The sequence below is a fragment of the Fonsecaea monophora genome (assembly GCF_001642475.1).
Source record: "Fonsecaea monophora strain CBS 269.37 chromosome Unknown Scaff44, whole genome shotgun sequence".
Taxonomy (NCBI): Eukaryota; Fungi; Ascomycota; class Eurotiomycetes; order Chaetothyriales; family Herpotrichiellaceae; genus Fonsecaea; species Fonsecaea monophora.
Window position 1 is genome coordinate 248967 of NW_019173975.1, and position 17047 is coordinate 266013.

Below are 17047 nucleotides of genomic sequence, written 5' to 3' on the forward strand. Positions count from 1 at the left end.
AGTGCTGAATTCAGCCTAGTACTTTAGTACTTTGTCTCACCTCGCGAACAAAGCACGAGGCTGAGTGTTGTATGTCGGTGTCGACTTAGGCTGGACACCTCTCCAAGCGGGTACTAGGAAAGCTTCACAAAATCAGTTAAGCAGGTGCCTGTAGATTGATCTTGTTGAAGCGACATATGCGATGCGACGGGTATACAAACTCAATCAGGAACTGCGTCATCTTGGTCAAGGCTGTCCAGTACCAGCAGATACATCGGAAGAAGAAACAAGCCTCTGAAAGATTCATGGCTTCATTCTCTAGTAGCTCTTTTTCTTTTCTTTCACAGACTCAGAAGTCAAACTCGCCTCTGAATTGGTCCAAATTCATGCCAACGCCAACCCTCTCGGTCAAATCCCGTCTTCCCATGCCCGTAAATGCTCTTCGCAGAGTGTCGTAGAGATTTGTGCTCTCGTTTTGATGTATCATTCTCTCCAACTCGGCATCCGAAATGCCGCCACTGCCATCTCCAACTATTTCCCGGGCTTTGTCTAGACCCTGCTCACTCACAGCTCGGTGCAGATTCAAAGCCCCCAACAAATGTCCAGCTGCTTCAGGGTAACAACCAATGTTAATGCATGAAACACCCAGATTATATCGTGCGCGAACAAAGTTGGGGTTGACCTCCAACGCTTTGCAGTATGCAGTGATGGCATCTTCAGATCGACCGGAATTGGCCAACGTCGCGCCCAGCCGATTCCACAGGAGATGCACTTCGCGTTCCCGGTTGACCATTCCGCTCTCTGTGGACGCAAGAGCGGCCTTGAAGCAGTCCACAGCCTTTTCGAAATCCTCGTTGCCGTAAAAAAGAACGCCGAGTCCAACCTGCACGTCCGGATCCATATGTTCTCCAGAAGGTGAGAGTTGGGCAGCCTTGATGAAAAGATCTACCACTCTTTCGTGTAAGATCGCTCTATCGGTGAAGCCGTGTTCGGTAGGAGTCGATAAATTCTCAGGAGGGTGGATCTGAGGATATTTGACACTTAGCCAGCGCTCCAGTGTTCGGTAGGCTGTGCTGTCATATCCTTCGTTAGTATAGGAAACAGCCAGGGCCATCAAGGCGTCAAGGTTGTTAGGGTCAAGCTCGAGTGCCTTTTCCAGAGCACGAATCGCTGGCGACTCCTTCTCGTTTTGGGCCTGAGCAGCGCCAAGTAGAACCCATGCTTCCACGTGGTTGGGATCCTGTTGCACGGCAGCCTCAAAGGCCAGTGCAGCAAGAGATAGATTGCCATGTGACTCTAGGATCTCTTTTCCTTGTTCGAACGCTGACCTTGAGTTGGTGCTGTTTTCCAGGTAGGGATTCTGTGATTCGAACATATAATCTCCGAGCATCGGCTCTCGTTCGAAAGGATGATGTGTGTTGAGTCCCATAGTGGAATCGAAGTTTTCCCAGGCAGCCAAATCTTCTGCAGTAAATGGCTCTTCTTTGTAAGCTTCCTCGGCCATTTCTCTGGATGTATATTCAGCTTGGATTCCATGCCATACTCTCTCAAAATCTTCAAATCCGTCCACGGGAGATGTTACTGACCTGTCCATTTCCTCGAGTTCTCTGTGTATTGCTTCGTTGGCCTGTTCTGAGATATTGTCGTGCTGCGACTCGAGTTCTTTGAACTGAGCTTCCCAGTTGGCATCATCAAGCTCCACCATGCGCCCCTTTCCCTTGTCGGTAGTTTGCTCGGGTTGTTGTTGCATATGTAGTGATCCAAAATTCATGCCGAGATTCATGCCACCCATATATCCCATACCCATCGGGCTCTGATAGCTGCTCATCATGGATGGGGACTGCATGATGGGGCTTGCTGTTCGTTGCGCCTGGGCTTGTTGGAAGCGAGCAAATTCCTGTGGCGAAAACCTTGGTTGACTCTGACCATTGAGCCTGGGATTCACAAAAGCTGCCTCCATTCTTGCTTGTTCGCCCGGGTCAAACTCTGCGGCCCAGCCGGGGGAAGGTGATCGCCTCGTTATCCCTTGAAGGTTGGGGAGGTCGTGTCGTAGTTGCTCCATTGCGAAGGGTTGGGGCATTCCCGATTGTTGCATGAAGTCGTTCATCATCTAGCCCGCAGTTAGCAGTGTCCTTTCCTGCATTGTATGAGATCAATACCTGATCAGAGCCATTGGGCGTCATGCGTGACCGCATGCTCTCCTCGAGGCCAGGCTGCGCCCGACCGACGAGGCGGTCCCGTTGGAGGGTATTGTCGCTCTGAACATGGTTTTTGAATTGGGTAAGCGGATTGCCCGCAGTTGAACACTCGGCGCCCCCAAGAAAAGACATTGTCGTTGATTAGAGGTGAGTTGAAGAGGTTAAGAGAGGGAGAAATCGATGGAGCGTGTTGATTTCTTGGGGCAGGTCAAGTCACGTTTTTGTAAGTACGGCAGTGATGGCGATGGAACTGGTTTAATAATATTATACCGAGTACTCGTACATAGTTTGGCGGAGGCCCTGGTCCGGGTCTGCTGCGGGCGCAGGGGCGGCAACCGAGGCACTGGCAAGTCTTCCAGGTATCCAAGTCTAGAAGGATGAAGAACCGCAGCGGAAAAAGTGTTTCTCCGAGACAGAAAAAGGCTGAGACGCCACCAGTTTAGCCGATAGCCGGAGGCACGGCGAGGACGGCAAGAACGACCACAACGATACACGTGCCATGCACCCCACAGCCTATACTCGGTGTACCTGCCTCTCTACGCTCTGTCCCTTTATCCCACTTCCCCATTCAGGTTTGTCGAGATATTGTCGGCTACAGTGGCCGTCTCACGTTAGAAAATGTCAGAAACCTCTCCGTTGTCGAGTATTGCTCCTTGAGTCTCGCCTCTCTCCCCTAAAACCGCAATTAATCGGCGGGGTTGACTAATGAGCAAGGCCTAAGCAAGGTGACTTCACCATACATCAACCACACACAATGTCAACATAATCAAGCAGTGAAAGGCTATCACTCACCGAGAAGCAAGTATCTGTACAAGCTTTCGGCAAGTCGTGCTGACAAGGGTATCCCTAATACGATGTTCAAGGCCTCACTCCTTAGCCTCAGATGCTGGTTCTCAGATTCCTTACGACACATTGCAACATGCCGCCTCCAAATCCTTCGGACTGCTCTTCTGAAGTATCTTCTGGTGCTATCTGCTGGCCGCAAGCCGTCTGCGGGCCGCGATGGTGATACCTAAGAAGGCGAGGACCAGTCTCTACACCTGGCAGGATCAACGATTGCAAGCAACACCCTGCGGTTTATGTAATCCGTCCTCTACCATCCACTCGAGCCACGCATGGCATACGAATACGCGAATACTCTCACTAGTACGAAACGCGCCGAACAGGAACTCATGAGATCGTCTTACTTAATTCCCAGTTGCATCCTGCTTCAGGCCGCCAAAGGTTGTGGACCTGTTCGGCCACCCAAAGTGAGGTATCCAAATCACAAAAACCAGAGGTAAGCTAGAATGGTCATATAAAGGAGTCTCCAACGTTTCGGGTCATCATAAGTCTCTCGTACATTGTTGCTTGTACATGACAACATTACCTGGATTTCTATTCGTTCCCCTGCCTTGAAGAAAAGGAATTTCTGTCTACCATTCTATACTATGATCGCTTCTGTTGGGTCCCCTATGACGATTCCCCTACTTCTGGGGGCAGTCGCCATTGCGTATATCATTCTCAGGTCCATCGTTCAATACTGGAGATTGAGACATATCCCAGGCCCTCTTGCGGCCAAATTCACCAACTTATGGTTGTTTAGGAAGACCTGGAATAACGAATACTTTGATTCTATCGCTCTAGCGCTGGATAGGCAGTATGGCTCGGTTGTGAGGTACGGCCCAAACAGAGTCTTGTTCAGTGATGCGTCGGCTGTGGGTGTCGTCTTCAGCACTAGGAATGCATTGCCCAAGGTATGTATTATGTTCGGCCGTTCCAAAAGTTCCAGCGAGGGCTGACTCGCCTCCTCTTCATAGGCAGAATCGTACGAGATAGCCTTACAAGCAGTTAATGGGAAGCTGATAAGCTCCTTTATTACTGAGCGAGACGAAGCCCGCGTCTCCACGATCAAGAGGCAGATCATTGGCGCCTTCTCAACCACGGCCATCCTTGACTACGAGTCCCACATCGACAGCAATATCAACAATCTGATGTACCGGCTCATCAATGGGGATTCGGAGCTGAACATCGCCAGATTGGTCATCTTCTTCGCTTTTGACACCATCTGTAACATCGCCTTTAGCGACGATCAGGGTTTCTTGGAAAAGCAGTCAGACCTTGGAAACACATTGGAAGCTGCCCGTCTGCGCTTCGGACATTGGCACGACTGGCAAGCCCTGCCCAAACTTGAAAGGCTCATTTACAAGAACCGCCTCGCTACCAGGGGCACGAGCGGGACATCTGTCCTTGCTAAACTTGCAACAGAACGCCTTCAAACTCGGCTTGAAAAGGGTGGGTTGGGCACCCATTCCGACCTTCTCGACCGGTATCTGCAGGCAAGTGAGCGTGATCCCGCCACATTTGACAGATCAACCATTATTGGCCTCCTCATCTCGACGATTCATGCGGGTGCCGAAACTACGGCGGCGTCCCTCAACGTCGCCTTATACTACCTTCTCGCCAATCCACGCACCCTGGCCAAGTTGAAGGCTGAGCTCGAAGATGCAAAGCTCGCCTCTCCGCCTTCATGGCAGTCGGTCTCGAGGCTCCGCTATCTGGAAGCCTGTTTTAAGGAAGCCAGCCGCTTACAACCGCTTGTGCTTGACCCGATGGAGCGCGAGGTCCCCATTGACGGCGCTGGCATGCAGATCTCCGGCGTCTACATTCCGCCTGGTACTGTCGTTGCAATCAATACGCACGCCTTGAATCGCGACCCGTCCATCTGGGGCGACAGAGTCGACGAGTTCAGACCGGAACGATGGATCGAGGCCGACGAGGGACAACTCTCTCAAATGGAGCGCGCCAATCTGTACTTCTCCGGAGGGAGGAGGACTTGCGTCGGACAACACATTGCGTGGGTGGAGATGAAGAAATTTCTTCCTGAGCTATTGAATCGTTTCGATGTACGTCTTCCTCTCCATCGTGCCCCCTTTCCCCTTCTCCTTCTGAGGGTTTCGTTCGTTTGGTTCTTCTTGCTCTACAAAGCCTCATTCCGCTCTGCTTATGCTTTTTGGACTTTACTTTGAAACGTCCTGCCCTATACGCTCTCTTCACCAGACTTAACTCATCTACTCACTTCCTCCCTTCCACTCACTTACCTGCTTGCTTGCTTGCTTGCCTGCTTGCCTCCATCTCTGTCTGACGACTAACCTCCCGAATGTCTCTTCTTGATCGAGTCTTCAAACTGACGCCCCTTCTCTCTCACCATACAGATCGAATTGCTAAACCCCAAGCAAGACCTCGAGACGGTCCGCACCATGAGCATCTTCGTCGACGAGCTCAAAGTCAAGCTGACCCCGCGATGATTCTATTCTCTGGTCGGGTAACCACACCCGTCAACGGCTCCACCCCCTCCGCACCGCTCGATCACATCATCCTCATCCTCATCTTCATCCTCATCCAATAATGAGCTAGTGAACTGAAAAAGAATATGAGAAAAAGCTGGGTAGAAGGAAGAAAGAAAGGCCCCGCCTGTCCAAGAGGTAAGACTGTTTAATCAGGCATTAATGAATCAAGAATAGTTCGGTCCATGGTCTTGGTATCCTAGATACATTAGCCTCGCGGTGTTTCAGGTCTGAGGTGTTTCGTCAGGGAATGGAGATTATCTTTCTATATTACAATCGTACACACCGAGTATCATGACTATCTACTCGTGCTGACAGGCGAGAGACGTTCAAGCAATGGTGCTCCTTTCTGGTCTTCACCAATTTTCACATTCGCCCCCTTTTTTTGCTCGTGGCTGTCCCCCGCTTGTGGCCAAAAATCCTCTTTCAGCCTTTGCCCCTTCAAACCATCTACCTGCGTATTGATAACTATAAGCATAGCAGGTCATAGTAAAACATGTACACCCAAGCCTCACAACCATATTCCAGCACGCTCGTGTTACATTGTTACAAATATAGGTTTGAAGAGAGAAGCCGCACTCTTGAACCTGCCGCACTGCCCGAGCCTGGCAATCATTCCCCATTGTACGTTCCATGCGTTTGGTGGACCTTCAGTGCATGTATGCTCCCGTGATCCTTTTCTGAATTCACGGTGAAGAGAGCGCCGAAGGGAGAGTCGGTGGTCACAGTTCCACCCGGAAGAAACAGGTCCCTTGAATCTCGGGTCGGCTTCACTCAAATTTGGAACTTTAGGAGCGTGGGGCAAGCGACTGGAAGTGGTTGTCTTTGCCCGAAACAAGGTGATGCACTGCGGCAAGGACAGGACGGGGGCTGACTCAGACAACAAAGCGACGAGGGCTTCCTGTTCGAGGCAGTTTAGTTATTCTCAGCAGGCGGATCGTTCCTTGGAGCCCTGTTCGCTGACGAGTATGAGAAATCGACTCTCAATCTCCGGCCGTAGATCTCCTTCTCTTGCAACACCTTCATTGCTTCCATGGCGCTCTTGACATCAATGAAGTCAGCATGCGCAAATCCTCTCGGTTGTCCGGTGCGTCGATCAATGGCCACCCGGACATCGATGACATTTCTGATACCACGGAACAAATTCGTGAGGTCACGATCGGTCATTTCGAAGGACATATTCCCAATGAAGAGAGTTTTCGAAGGAGGGTTGAGCGGCTTGCGCTCGACGTTCTGGTTGTCAAGTACGCCGCTCGGGCGCGCAGCATACTGGACTGTGATGCGACGACCTTCGAAGAGCGACATGTTGAGACGCTCCATAGCTGCGTCTGCAGCCTCTTGTGTTGAGAAGTCGACATACCCGAATCTAAAACAGTGTTAGCAAGGCGTCATAGGCCGCAGTTCAGCAGAAACTCACCCTTTGCTCAAGCCACGGCTGTCTCGAACAATCTTGCACTTGGTTACAGGTCCGAAACGAGCGAATTCTTTGACGAGGTCGCTTTCAGTAACATCGAAGAACAAGTTGCCAATGTATAGTGTGGGCTTCCGGTCAAACATGCTAGCATGGCTCAGGGTCGCTGACTGGGAAGGTGTAGATTTTACATCAGCTGCCAACTTTTCGCCCGTCTCAGCAGCAGGCAATGCCTCCTCTGTTGCTTCGGTTGCATTGGCGGTCTCTGCAACTGCGGGCGCAGAACCGGTCGGTGCAGGACCGGTCTCAGCTGTGAGCTTTTCATTGATCACCGCAGCCGGAAGGGATTCATCTGTAGCTTCGGTGATATTTGCCGATTCTGCAGCAACGGGAGCAGATTTTGTAGGCTCGACTCCAGTGGTCGGAGGTTTATTGTCTTTTTCTTGAGTTGTAGCATATCGCCGTTGCTGAGCATAAGGGGCGGTGGTTCTACCGATCAATCGGGACGGAGTAGTACTGACAGAGGAGTATGTTCTTGAAGAAGAGATAAGGGAAGGTCTGGAAGTGAGAAAGCGCGATGCACAACGGCGTAGGGAAAACCTGGCTCTTTCATCAGCAGGCCAATTTCACCTTGAACAATACCATATGCTTACATCTCGACACCTGAAGGCTAGTAGGGCAAAATATAAGACGCAGAGACCTAAAATCAGCAATGCGGGAATGGTTGATTCCAAATGGAGCAGAGACGCAGGTCTTTCTGTAGCATCTGCATCCAAGGTACATATGTAACTGCGACCATTGGCGAGAAAAAGTTGAATCTGGTATAGCGTCTTGGCAACATCTATGGCTTGTTGCCAACTTGCCCCGTATTGAGCGCCAGCCTTGCAGTTCTCCTTTTTCGTCATCCCATTCCCGTCTCGTTAAGGGGCAAAGAGAACGCTACCTTCGGTTGATGTCGAGAAGCAAGGCTATGTTCCAGCTGCATATAGCTCCCAATTTATATATAGGAGGAGAAAGTAGTTCTGTAAGTAGGTCTAGACATGTCAGTAGTTGAAGGTGCCATATCCATTCTAGAGGGCGCTTTGTAACATTTCCCAAGGATCATGACTCCAACCAACTCAGGTGGAAGACAGCATTGTGTCTTTCTCACGTCCTAGCTTGGTCAAACTAGAAGTACCACCAGCAGAATAACGGACTCGACACTTAAAACGAGTCGAAGTCTGTGCCTGCCATCAAACCCAACATCCTACCCTGGAATTTCCGTCCAACTTCCTGCCACTTGACCTGTATCCCTGCTGCAAGGACAGACCAGGGCATTGCCATTCCCAATCCAGGATCATTATCAACTTCAGGGATTGAAGCGTGATCTCCGAGGCTTCTAGTCCACGACACTAATTCTGCAAACATGGGGCCAAAGTCTGTAATCAGCCGTTCCTCGGAAGTTTTCCCAGCTTCGATATTGAGATCCAGCAGTGTCAGGATCAAATGAAGAATTGGAGGCAGGATGATTGGGTCGTGTGCGAGAGCAGGAAGAGTGTGGAGTGTTGTCAACATTAAAAGGGATTCGTGGGTCAACGCAGGGAGTTGTAGAGCGTTAGGACCTATGGTGGAAATGATGATTATGAGTGTTTGCAGGCTTAGCTTCACCAATGAGGGGTGGAGGAGGGTGGAATTCGCCAGGTAAGGTGATGTGACTAGTGAGGTGAGGAGAAGCGATAGTCGCGAACACATTGGTAGATACAGTGCTTCGGCAAGAAGCTTGTGTAGATCCTTTGGAATGCGTTTGGACCGGGCTTCGAGCTTCGCCGCTGTTTTGGCGGCGACTTCCATGCGCGAAGAGAATGTTCGGACCTTGAGCACACCTGGTCCAGTCAGCTTGTCGGCCGCTTGTAGGGCCATAGGCTGAAGTGTGCGATAAGACAAGTTCGTCGAAATGGTGTCAACCGGTGCCGAGGAATAGTGCGGTTCAAGACGAGGTGGTAATCGATTCGACGGGAATGAGGGTTCGTGTAGACCTTTGGTCGCAGAGGGATTGTCAATGTCATCGTCGATTCCTGCCAGCTCTCTTGACCCTAGAGATATTGCTGTCAAGAGGGTTGCACGTGTTGCCAAAGAGAAATCCCCTTCGAAATAGGTGCTAATGATCCAGGGTCCCATTAACCTGGGTTTTGCAACCAGACATGCGATCACGGCTTCCAGTCTGGATTGTTGCAAGTCTTCTTTTGACATTCCTTCCTGCAAATTGACAAGAGATGAAGCCAGTTGGAAGATATTCGCTGACAATTCGTCCCCAAAGTTAGCTTTTCGACGTATCAACGAAGGAGCAGTCTTGATTGCTAGTTCAACAACGGGAGGGTCGTTGTCAGTGTTGAGCTGCTTGATCAGAGACGAGATGTAGACAGGAGGGGTGGGTTTGTTGCGATTGACCAGTGTAGGATCTTCGTCAGAATCTGAAGGGTCGGAATCTGGTGGCGGGTAAGGGGGTAGATCCTCCTCTTCCCCAGTCGAATCTTCTCCGTCTGAATCAGGAAGTTCTTCAATGGCCATGATCTTAGAACTTTGAGGTCGTGACTCTGCTGCTAAACGTTTGCGACGCAGAGGTTTTGGCGTGGCCTGTAATGGGCGCTTTTTCAAGGGCTCGGCCGTTTTCTTTAGGAGTTGATCCAAACTCCCCACTGCATCGTGTATGTTGACCAAATTCAACCATCGCTCCACCTCCTCCCCTTCCATCTCCTCGACGCCAAAGTTCATGACCTTTCCCGGCTCATCTACTAGTCTCGAGACTGCGACTGCAACTATCATCCCCAAAAGCCGGGCACGAGGTATTGATGCAGAAAGTCGATTGGAAACTGTCCGAATGAAAACGCCGGAACTTGATACCTTCTTGGCCGCGCTATGATCCAAACGATTGAGGTAGCCGAAAGCAAGCATGATGATCTGGGCGGTCGCTACAAAAGCCCAAGCATATGTAAGCACAGGATCTTCCATCTGGCACAAGCATCGAATAGTGTGCGGACTTTGTAGAGTTCACTTACACTCCTGCTGCAGGATGGCATCGCGCTGAATTTGCATTTTATTCCCAAAGTTCTCCAAGCTTCTCTCAAGAACTTGTTCAAGTTTGCCTGGTACCAGTTAGCCTGCCGCAAAGGAGTATGACACTGTGATTTACTCTGCCTCGCTGCCAAGGTTGCAATCACGGCCCTACGGGCGTCGAGGCCGAGGCCAGCATACTCTCCGTTCGTGCTCGTCAGCCAGTGGATAACATGCGCTTCTAGAATGGGATTGTGTTGCACAAGTCCACTGATCAGGGCTGCCACTCCTCCAACAATGGAGGTGTTCATTATCAGCAATTCCTTGGGTTCCAAAATACTTGCTCCGCTTCCGAAAGATCTCCGTGCAAGGTCTCGCAGGACGGTATCAAAGAGAACCTTTTGGTCGTAGTTTGGGAGACCCTGGACCAACATGTGCATTGGAGTCCACAACGCTCGTTTACCAAGCAGTAGTGAGTTGTAGAGCTCGCTGATGAGTGTATCTATCCTTTGGTCAGCAAGGTTTCTATGTAGATACGCCCGGACAAGTTATACCACGATACCCAAGATTAAGCCCCCTCTTCAGAACCAGGCAGAGAAGGCTCATCTCTTGAGTATTGGAACCGGGTGATGCATTGATGCTCATTGCGGCGGTCGAAATATTGCATCCAAGCCATCTTGAGTACTCGTTTCCGTCTCCAAGCCATTTCTCATTCTCTCCTAGCCCATCCAGATCCCGAATCGTGGCAAGGACTTGAGACATGGATGTGAGGATCTTGCTGCCTGCAAGTAGAGCTGTCGCCTCTTGCCAGAATACGCGGCGCTGTGTATCTGTGGGAATAGTTCTAGTAGCATGGGATAGAAATTTTGATATAATCATGTTGCCAGCGAGGATTGACGATAATACAGCAACAGTATCTTCCATAACTGACCGATCTTGACTGGTGGTGAGAGAAGAGAGGCGTCTGATATGCATCAAGAGTGCCCCGAGTCCTGCGACACTAGTAAGTGATAGTAGCAGTGCTGACCTGAGCTGCGTATTTGTCCTCGAAAGAGTAGATTGTCGCAGATGAAGCCATTGATCAGGGATGGTGATGGTGACAAGTACGTTGATGATCTGGGAAGCCTTCGGGCCGGGGACGTGGATATTGAAGTCATGTCTCCCTTCAATGCCATACTGGAGATACTGTAGAACCGCTGCCAGGTCTTCAGTATTTGGCTGATTCTTCAGAATCTCAAGCGCATCATCTGGTAGGGAGGCTTGGGGGGCTTTGTCCAAGTAACTCTTTCGAAGGAATGCAGTGGAGTCGAGACGCTTATGATTCGTCTTTTGTGTCTCTGCAGATGTCGAACCTATAGACGTCTCAGTCGATGGACGGAGACTAAATGTATCGCTTGCGTTGTCGCTGGTCTCTGTTGTGATGTCGAGCACAGATATCTTGGGTTTGCCAGTGGCTGTGCGTGATGCAGGCACTGGTTCCCTTAGCGACAGGGCTTCGAGGTTATTGATGCTATTCTGCAGGTTGCGGGTGGTCTTGACGGGCTCCAATAGACTTTCCATGTCTGCAGTTGCATACTGTTGTGGTGATTTGAGGCGAATGGCGCAGCCTGCTCGAATGTTCGAAGAGGACGAGGTGTGTGAGGCCACAGCCAGGGACAAGGCTGCCTGCGTGACCGCCCAGGTGCTTTCTGCCACAGGCCACTCTAGGTACAAGGTACTGGGAAGCCGGGCACCTGCTTGGGTGCTTGGGTACTCGAATGATACAATGGTGCCCGTGACATAATAATACTAACCGCCTGGGTGTGCCCGCCTTCTCCGCCAAGATGCGCCACCTTCCAGGTACCAATGACCTACAAGGCACGAAGTACTGTACACAGGAAAACGGAGGTCAGAAGCTTACACAAGACCTCCTCGCCCTACAACTTTCCGAGCATCAATCTTCTCAGTGCCATTCCACAAGGCTTGATGCGATATATCACTTTAAGGGCTGACGGTGGGCTCTTGACATGCTGTGTCTCCCAGCCAATGCATGTGTGACGAGCCAGGAACCTCAGAGAAAGCCTCCTCTGTTTGGCTGACTACCTATCGAGCTGCGACTCCATCACTTCTTCGTTCTCAGATATTTCCACCCTGGGCAGTCCCCGACGAGGACCGCTTAGTCCTAAACTCAACATGTCGATACCCATCTCATCACTTCTCACAAATGGCACTCCCACACCTCCACGCGATCGATGGTAAGCCTGATCCAAGGTTGTGCTGAGTGCCCATATCTAACATGAATCCAAGGACCTATCTTGACCGTCTTCTATCAACCACCTCACCATATGCCGGAGATGAATTTGTACCTGGAGAAGAGACCATCAATACACTGGAGTCGTCACGAGTCCTTGTGATCGGCGCCGGCGGGCTAGGATGTGAGATTCTGAAGAACCTCGCATTGTCCGGCTTCAAGGATATTCACGTTATCGACATGGACACCATCGATGTGTCCAATTTGAACCGTCAATTCCTCTTCCGCCAGTCCGATGTAGGAAAATTTAAAGCTGAAGTCGCCGCGGCATTCGTGGAGAAACGCGTTCCTGGCGTCAAGATCACCCCTTACAATGGTAAGATCCAGGACAAGGACGAAGAATACTACATGCAATTCAAGTTAGTCATATGTGGACTCGACAGCATCGAGGCCCGGCGCTGGATAAACGCCACACTGGTAGACATGGTCGACATGGAAAACCCCGAATCCCTTAAACCTCTGATTGATGGCGGCACCGAAGGGTTCAAAGGCCAAGCGCGAGTAATCCTCCCGAGTCTCACTTCTTGCATTGAGTGCCAGCTCTCCATGCATGCGCCTCGTGCTGCTGTGCCCTTGTGCACGTTGGCCACCATCCCGCGCCAACCTCAACATTGTATAGAGTGGGCGCACATCATAGCGTGGGAAGAACAACGCAAAGGTGAAACGCTCGACACCGACGATCCGGAACACATCTCCTGGTTATACACCACCGCCTTGAAACGCGCGAATGAGTTCAATATCTCAGGGGTAACGTACTCGATGACCCAGGGTGTGGTGAAAAACATCATCCCGGCAATCGCGTCCACAAATGCGATTATCGCGGCGAGTTGTTGCAACGAGGCCTTGAAAATTGCGACAGGCTGCGCGCCCTTTCTGGAAAATTACATGATGTACACGGGCGACTCCAACGAGGGTGGCCTTTACACATACACCTTTGCGGCGGAGAAGAAGGAGGATTGCCCGGTATGCGGCAACCTAGCCCAAACGCTAACCATTGATCCGGAGTGGACGCTGGAAGACTTCCTCGCAAGCCTGGCTGAAAGGGCTGAAGCCCAACTCAAGAAGCCGAGTATAAGGACGGAAGCGAAGACGCTATATGTACAAGCTCCGAAGAGCTTGGAAGAGCAGACAAGACCCAACCTGGTGAAGAGAATGAGGGAGTTGGTGAGTGACGGCGAGGAAGTAGGTGTCAGTGATGCGGCATTCATGATCAGTTTCAAGTTTCGGCTGGTGTACAAGAAGTGAAAAAAAGAGTATAGAGTCGAAGGCCCAGCCTGATTGCGGAAATACTTTGAAAGACTGGTTGAAGAGCAGGATTGATCCTCGGAGGAGAATCATTCACCACGTCACCTGCTGCTTGTTACCAAGTTTGCACAAGCAAAGAACTTTTCTGATTTTGCAATCCGAGGTATCTAGAGAAGCGCACAAAACCTGCAATGCATGAAACGCCAAGAGATGCAAGTCATGATCATATCACATGCTCAGTGTCCTGGACGGGGATCACTTTCCGTGGGTGGTCATTTCCCGATTTCTTCCAACGCCTTCAATAGTCTCGTCGCCTTCTTCTTCAGGATATCGACACTTTCCAAGAACAAGACATCACTCGGGAATTGGCCGGTGCTCTCAATGTTGAAGATGAAATGATCTTGTACCCTACCCAGCTTGACTTTCCCCTTGAACTCCTCGTGCCGGAGGCATTCTCGTGAAACAGTGTCGCGCATGGGATCTTTGACGACAGCCTTCTCATCACCTTCACGGTTGTGGTATGCTGGTTCGTCCGAAGCCGCGTCCGAGGGTGTCACACGTTCGAGGTCGATCACGCCCGGAGGGAAGCATTTTTGGAATTTTCGCGCGTCTGCCCCTAGAATGGGTTTCGTGATGTTTATGGTGGGCAGGAGGCGATATGTAGCAGTTGCCACAGGTGAGAACTTTGCGTGGTCACCACCCTTGGACATGTGTGCGTGCATGACCAAGTCGATTTCTTGACCTGGCCGTAATTTGGCGATCAATATATCTGGACTAACTGCTTGAATCGGCTCCTTGTCGAAAAGTACTTCCTGTACCCCTTGAGCCTGGAATTCAATATGTCGTGAATAGACGCTGCTGTTGATGTATTTTTCTTCTGGCTCTGTCGCGTTTCTATCCGCCTGTGGATTTCGTTCGCATTTGACTTTTAGCTTGAGCACCACTGTGTTTCTATCCGTCAAACCCGTCCCCTTCGAACCACTGTCAGAATGCGGCTCGACAAATATTCTGAACTCTTTGAAACCCTCGAGGCTTCCTTTCAATGGTATGAGTCCTAGCCGATGGGCGAGGACCTCATCCGCTATCACAGAGGTGTTGTTCTGAACATAGACCTTTTCAATGGCCAAGGTAGGCACTTCGGCGAGCAGGATGCGGCGGAAAGCGTTGGCGACAGAGGCGTCGACTCCGACAAGGGAGAATGTGGCTTCATTTCTTTGATTCTGGTGGAAGAGTATTTTCAGATTGTTCTCGAATTTGTCGGTCGACCAAGAGTTGTCCTCGCCCGCATGGTGACCCGGGAAGTCGGTTGATGTGATATTGGTGACGGTCTCGGCGTTGATACCAACAACCTGCCAATGGGGTCAGCAGTCAGTCCTGTAACACATTCTTCAGACACACGCGACCTACCTTCCGCCTGTCAAGACCGTCGTGTGAGTGCTGTAAGGGAGCCATGGGGGAGTTGAATAGTTGTCCGCAGTATGTCCCTCGAGCGACAAAATTGAATCAAAAAGATTCTCCAAAATTGGAATTACATAAGCTAGTGGAGACTCGTAATTCCCACCAATCATGGCTCCGGTAATAGCTGGACGTATTGGCGAAGCTATCCCAGTCGCTGTCATTGACTTCCTCCCTCAGTGGCCAAGGGCACACTTGAGAGGCACTTCTACTTCGATTGATGCGGCCAACCTTGAAGCATCGACTCGACGACAATTGCGCCCTCTCTCTTCTGGCCTCGTGCCAAAAAGGACAAGCATGACGATGGCGGCCTCATTTGTGCGAGCTGCGAGCCGGCACGCACACTCTTCAAAACGACTTTGCCGCACACCAAATCTTCAGCTTCCCTCGAGACAGAGGCAGTCGCTCCTTTTCTCCCGTTCGATCTCGTCGACCGCTCCTCGAAGGGCAGAACCTAGCACCACCGGGCCCATCTCTGCTCCCAACCCCGAAACCCCTGGTGGACCTTTATCCACGACCATCAGTCCCACTGATTCTACCTTCACCAAGCACGTCCAGCAAGACTCCAACTTGATCAATAAAGCCCCCGATACGAGCTTGGGTGATGACTACGAGACAAGAAAGATCCGACATTATACAGTAAACTTTGGTCCGCAACATCCCGCCGCACACGGAGTGTTGCGTCTGATTCTCGAGCTCAATGGTGAAGAAATTGTCCGCGCAGATCCTCACGTAGGACTGCTACATCGGGGGACGGAAAAATTGATCGAGTACAAGACATATCTCCAGGCTCTGCCATATTTCGACCGATTTGACTACGTTTCGATGATGACCAACGAGCAATGTTTCTCGCTCGCCGTCGAGAAGCTGCTCAATATCGACATTCCGGAGCGAGCCAAATACATTCGGACCATGTTTGGGGAAATCACAAGGATATTGAATCACCTGATGTCGATTCTTTCGCACGCTATGGATGTTGGCGCTCTGACTCCTTTCCTGTGGGGTTTCGAGGAGCGAGAGAAGCTCATGGTATGGGAAGACACCAAATGTTGTGCTATTCGCTAACTGGAGTACAGGAATTCTACGAACGTGTCTCAGGTGCACGCTTGCATGCTGCATATGTGCGCCCTGGTGGTGTCAAGGCAGACCTTCCCCTTGGATTACTGGACGATATCTATGCATGGGCAACTCAGTTCGGTGATCGCATTGACGAGACTGAGGAACTCCTGACAGACAACCGTATCTGGATCGGCAGAACAAAGGGCGTTGGTGTCGTTTCCGCTGCTGATGCGCTCAACTATTCCTTCTCCGGCGTCATGCTGCGAGGCTCCGGCGTTCCCTGGGACATTCGGAAGAGTCAGCCCTATGATGCCTACGATAAGGTCGAATTCGATGTGCCAGTTGGTCAGAATGGTGACTGTTACGATCGATACCTGTGCCGAATGGAAGAGTTCCGACAATCTTTACGCATCATCCATCAGTGCCTGAACCAGATGCCTCCGGGTCCTGTCAAAGTCGAAGATTACAAGATTGCCCCGCCCCCACGAGCAGCTATGAAGGAGAACATGGAGGCCCTCATTCACCACTTTTTGCTCTTCACCAAAGGCTATACTGTTCCACCAGGAGATACCTACAGCGCGATTGAAGCCCCCAAGGGAGAAATGGGCGTCTATCTCGTCAGCGACGGAAGCGAACGACCATACCGATGTAAAGTTCGAGCACCTGGATTCGCCCACCTGGGCTGTTTCGATCAGATCAGCCGTGGCCATCTACTTGCTGATGCAGTAGCCATAATCGGGACAATGGATCTGGTCTTCGGAGAGGTAGATCGTTAGTTCAGGAGCAGAGGGTTTATTCTAGCTCAAATAGCTGCAGAATTGTTGAATTATCATGTCTCGTCGTGGATTTGTAAATAGTGGTATGGTGGTGATTCTATATCAGAAAGTCACGTGGGCAGTCATGTGACTGACTGTATTGTGAATTCGACCTAAGTCGGACCACCTTGTAATGCGCCAACCGTGTAACGCGTCACCGTGGAACGCGCCATCCATTACCCACTACCTTTCATTCCATTCATTCGTACGTACCCAATTACTCTCCTTTTCTTCTCTAG

At 50.8% G+C, this 17047-nt stretch overlaps 6 protein-coding genes across 6 annotated transcripts; 3 read left to right on the forward strand and 3 right to left on the reverse strand.

Moving 5' to 3' along the window:
• Positions 1-328: 328 nt before the first annotated feature.
• AYO21_06439 (hypothetical protein) lies at positions 329-2309 on the reverse strand (the record flags this gene model as incomplete). The annotated part of the gene is made up of 2 exons (XM_022656399.1): positions 329-2089; positions 2139-2309. The coding sequence occupies 2 exons, from the start codon at positions 2307-2309 to the stop codon at positions 329-331; spliced, it is 1932 nt and encodes a 643-aa protein (XP_022511375.1).
• A 1322-nt stretch (positions 2310-3631) lies between these two features.
• Positions 3632-5464, forward strand: AYO21_06440 (hypothetical protein; the record flags this gene model as incomplete). The annotated part of the gene is made up of 3 exons (XM_022656400.1): positions 3632-3913; positions 3977-5062; positions 5372-5464. The coding sequence occupies 3 exons, from the start codon at positions 3632-3634 to the stop codon at positions 5462-5464; spliced, it is 1461 nt and encodes a 486-aa protein (XP_022511376.1).
• A 954-nt stretch (positions 5465-6418) lies between these two features.
• AYO21_06441 (hypothetical protein) lies at positions 6419-11504 on the reverse strand (the record flags this gene model as incomplete). Its single annotated transcript, XM_022656401.1, has 7 exons — positions 6419-6869; positions 6921-7350; positions 8165-9862; positions 9950-10036; positions 10084-10446; positions 10499-10908; positions 10972-11504. 7 exons carry the CDS (start codon positions 11502-11504, stop codon positions 6419-6421), a joined length of 3972 nt encoding a protein of 1323 aa, XP_022511377.1.
• Positions 11505-12116: 612 nt separating this feature from the next.
• AYO21_06442 (hypothetical protein) lies at positions 12117-13479 on the forward strand (the record flags this gene model as incomplete). The annotated part of the gene is made up of 2 exons (XM_022656402.1): positions 12117-12178; positions 12231-13479. The coding sequence occupies 2 exons, from the start codon at positions 12117-12119 to the stop codon at positions 13477-13479; spliced, it is 1311 nt and encodes a 436-aa protein (XP_022511378.1).
• Positions 13480-13751: 272 nt separating this feature from the next.
• Positions 13752-14931, reverse strand: AYO21_06443 (hypothetical protein; the record flags this gene model as incomplete). Its single annotated transcript, XM_022656403.1, has 2 exons — positions 13752-14828; positions 14887-14931. The coding sequence occupies 2 exons, from the start codon at positions 14929-14931 to the stop codon at positions 13752-13754; spliced, it is 1122 nt and encodes a 373-aa protein (XP_022511379.1).
• A 114-nt stretch (positions 14932-15045) lies between these two features.
• Positions 15046-16769, forward strand: AYO21_06444 (NADH-ubiquinone oxidoreductase 49 kDa subunit, mitochondrial; the record flags this gene model as incomplete). The annotated part of the gene is made up of 2 exons (XM_022656404.1): positions 15046-15963; positions 16011-16769. The coding sequence occupies 2 exons, from the start codon at positions 15046-15048 to the stop codon at positions 16767-16769; spliced, it is 1677 nt and encodes a 558-aa protein (XP_022511380.1).
• Positions 16770-17047: the final 278 nt, after the last annotated feature.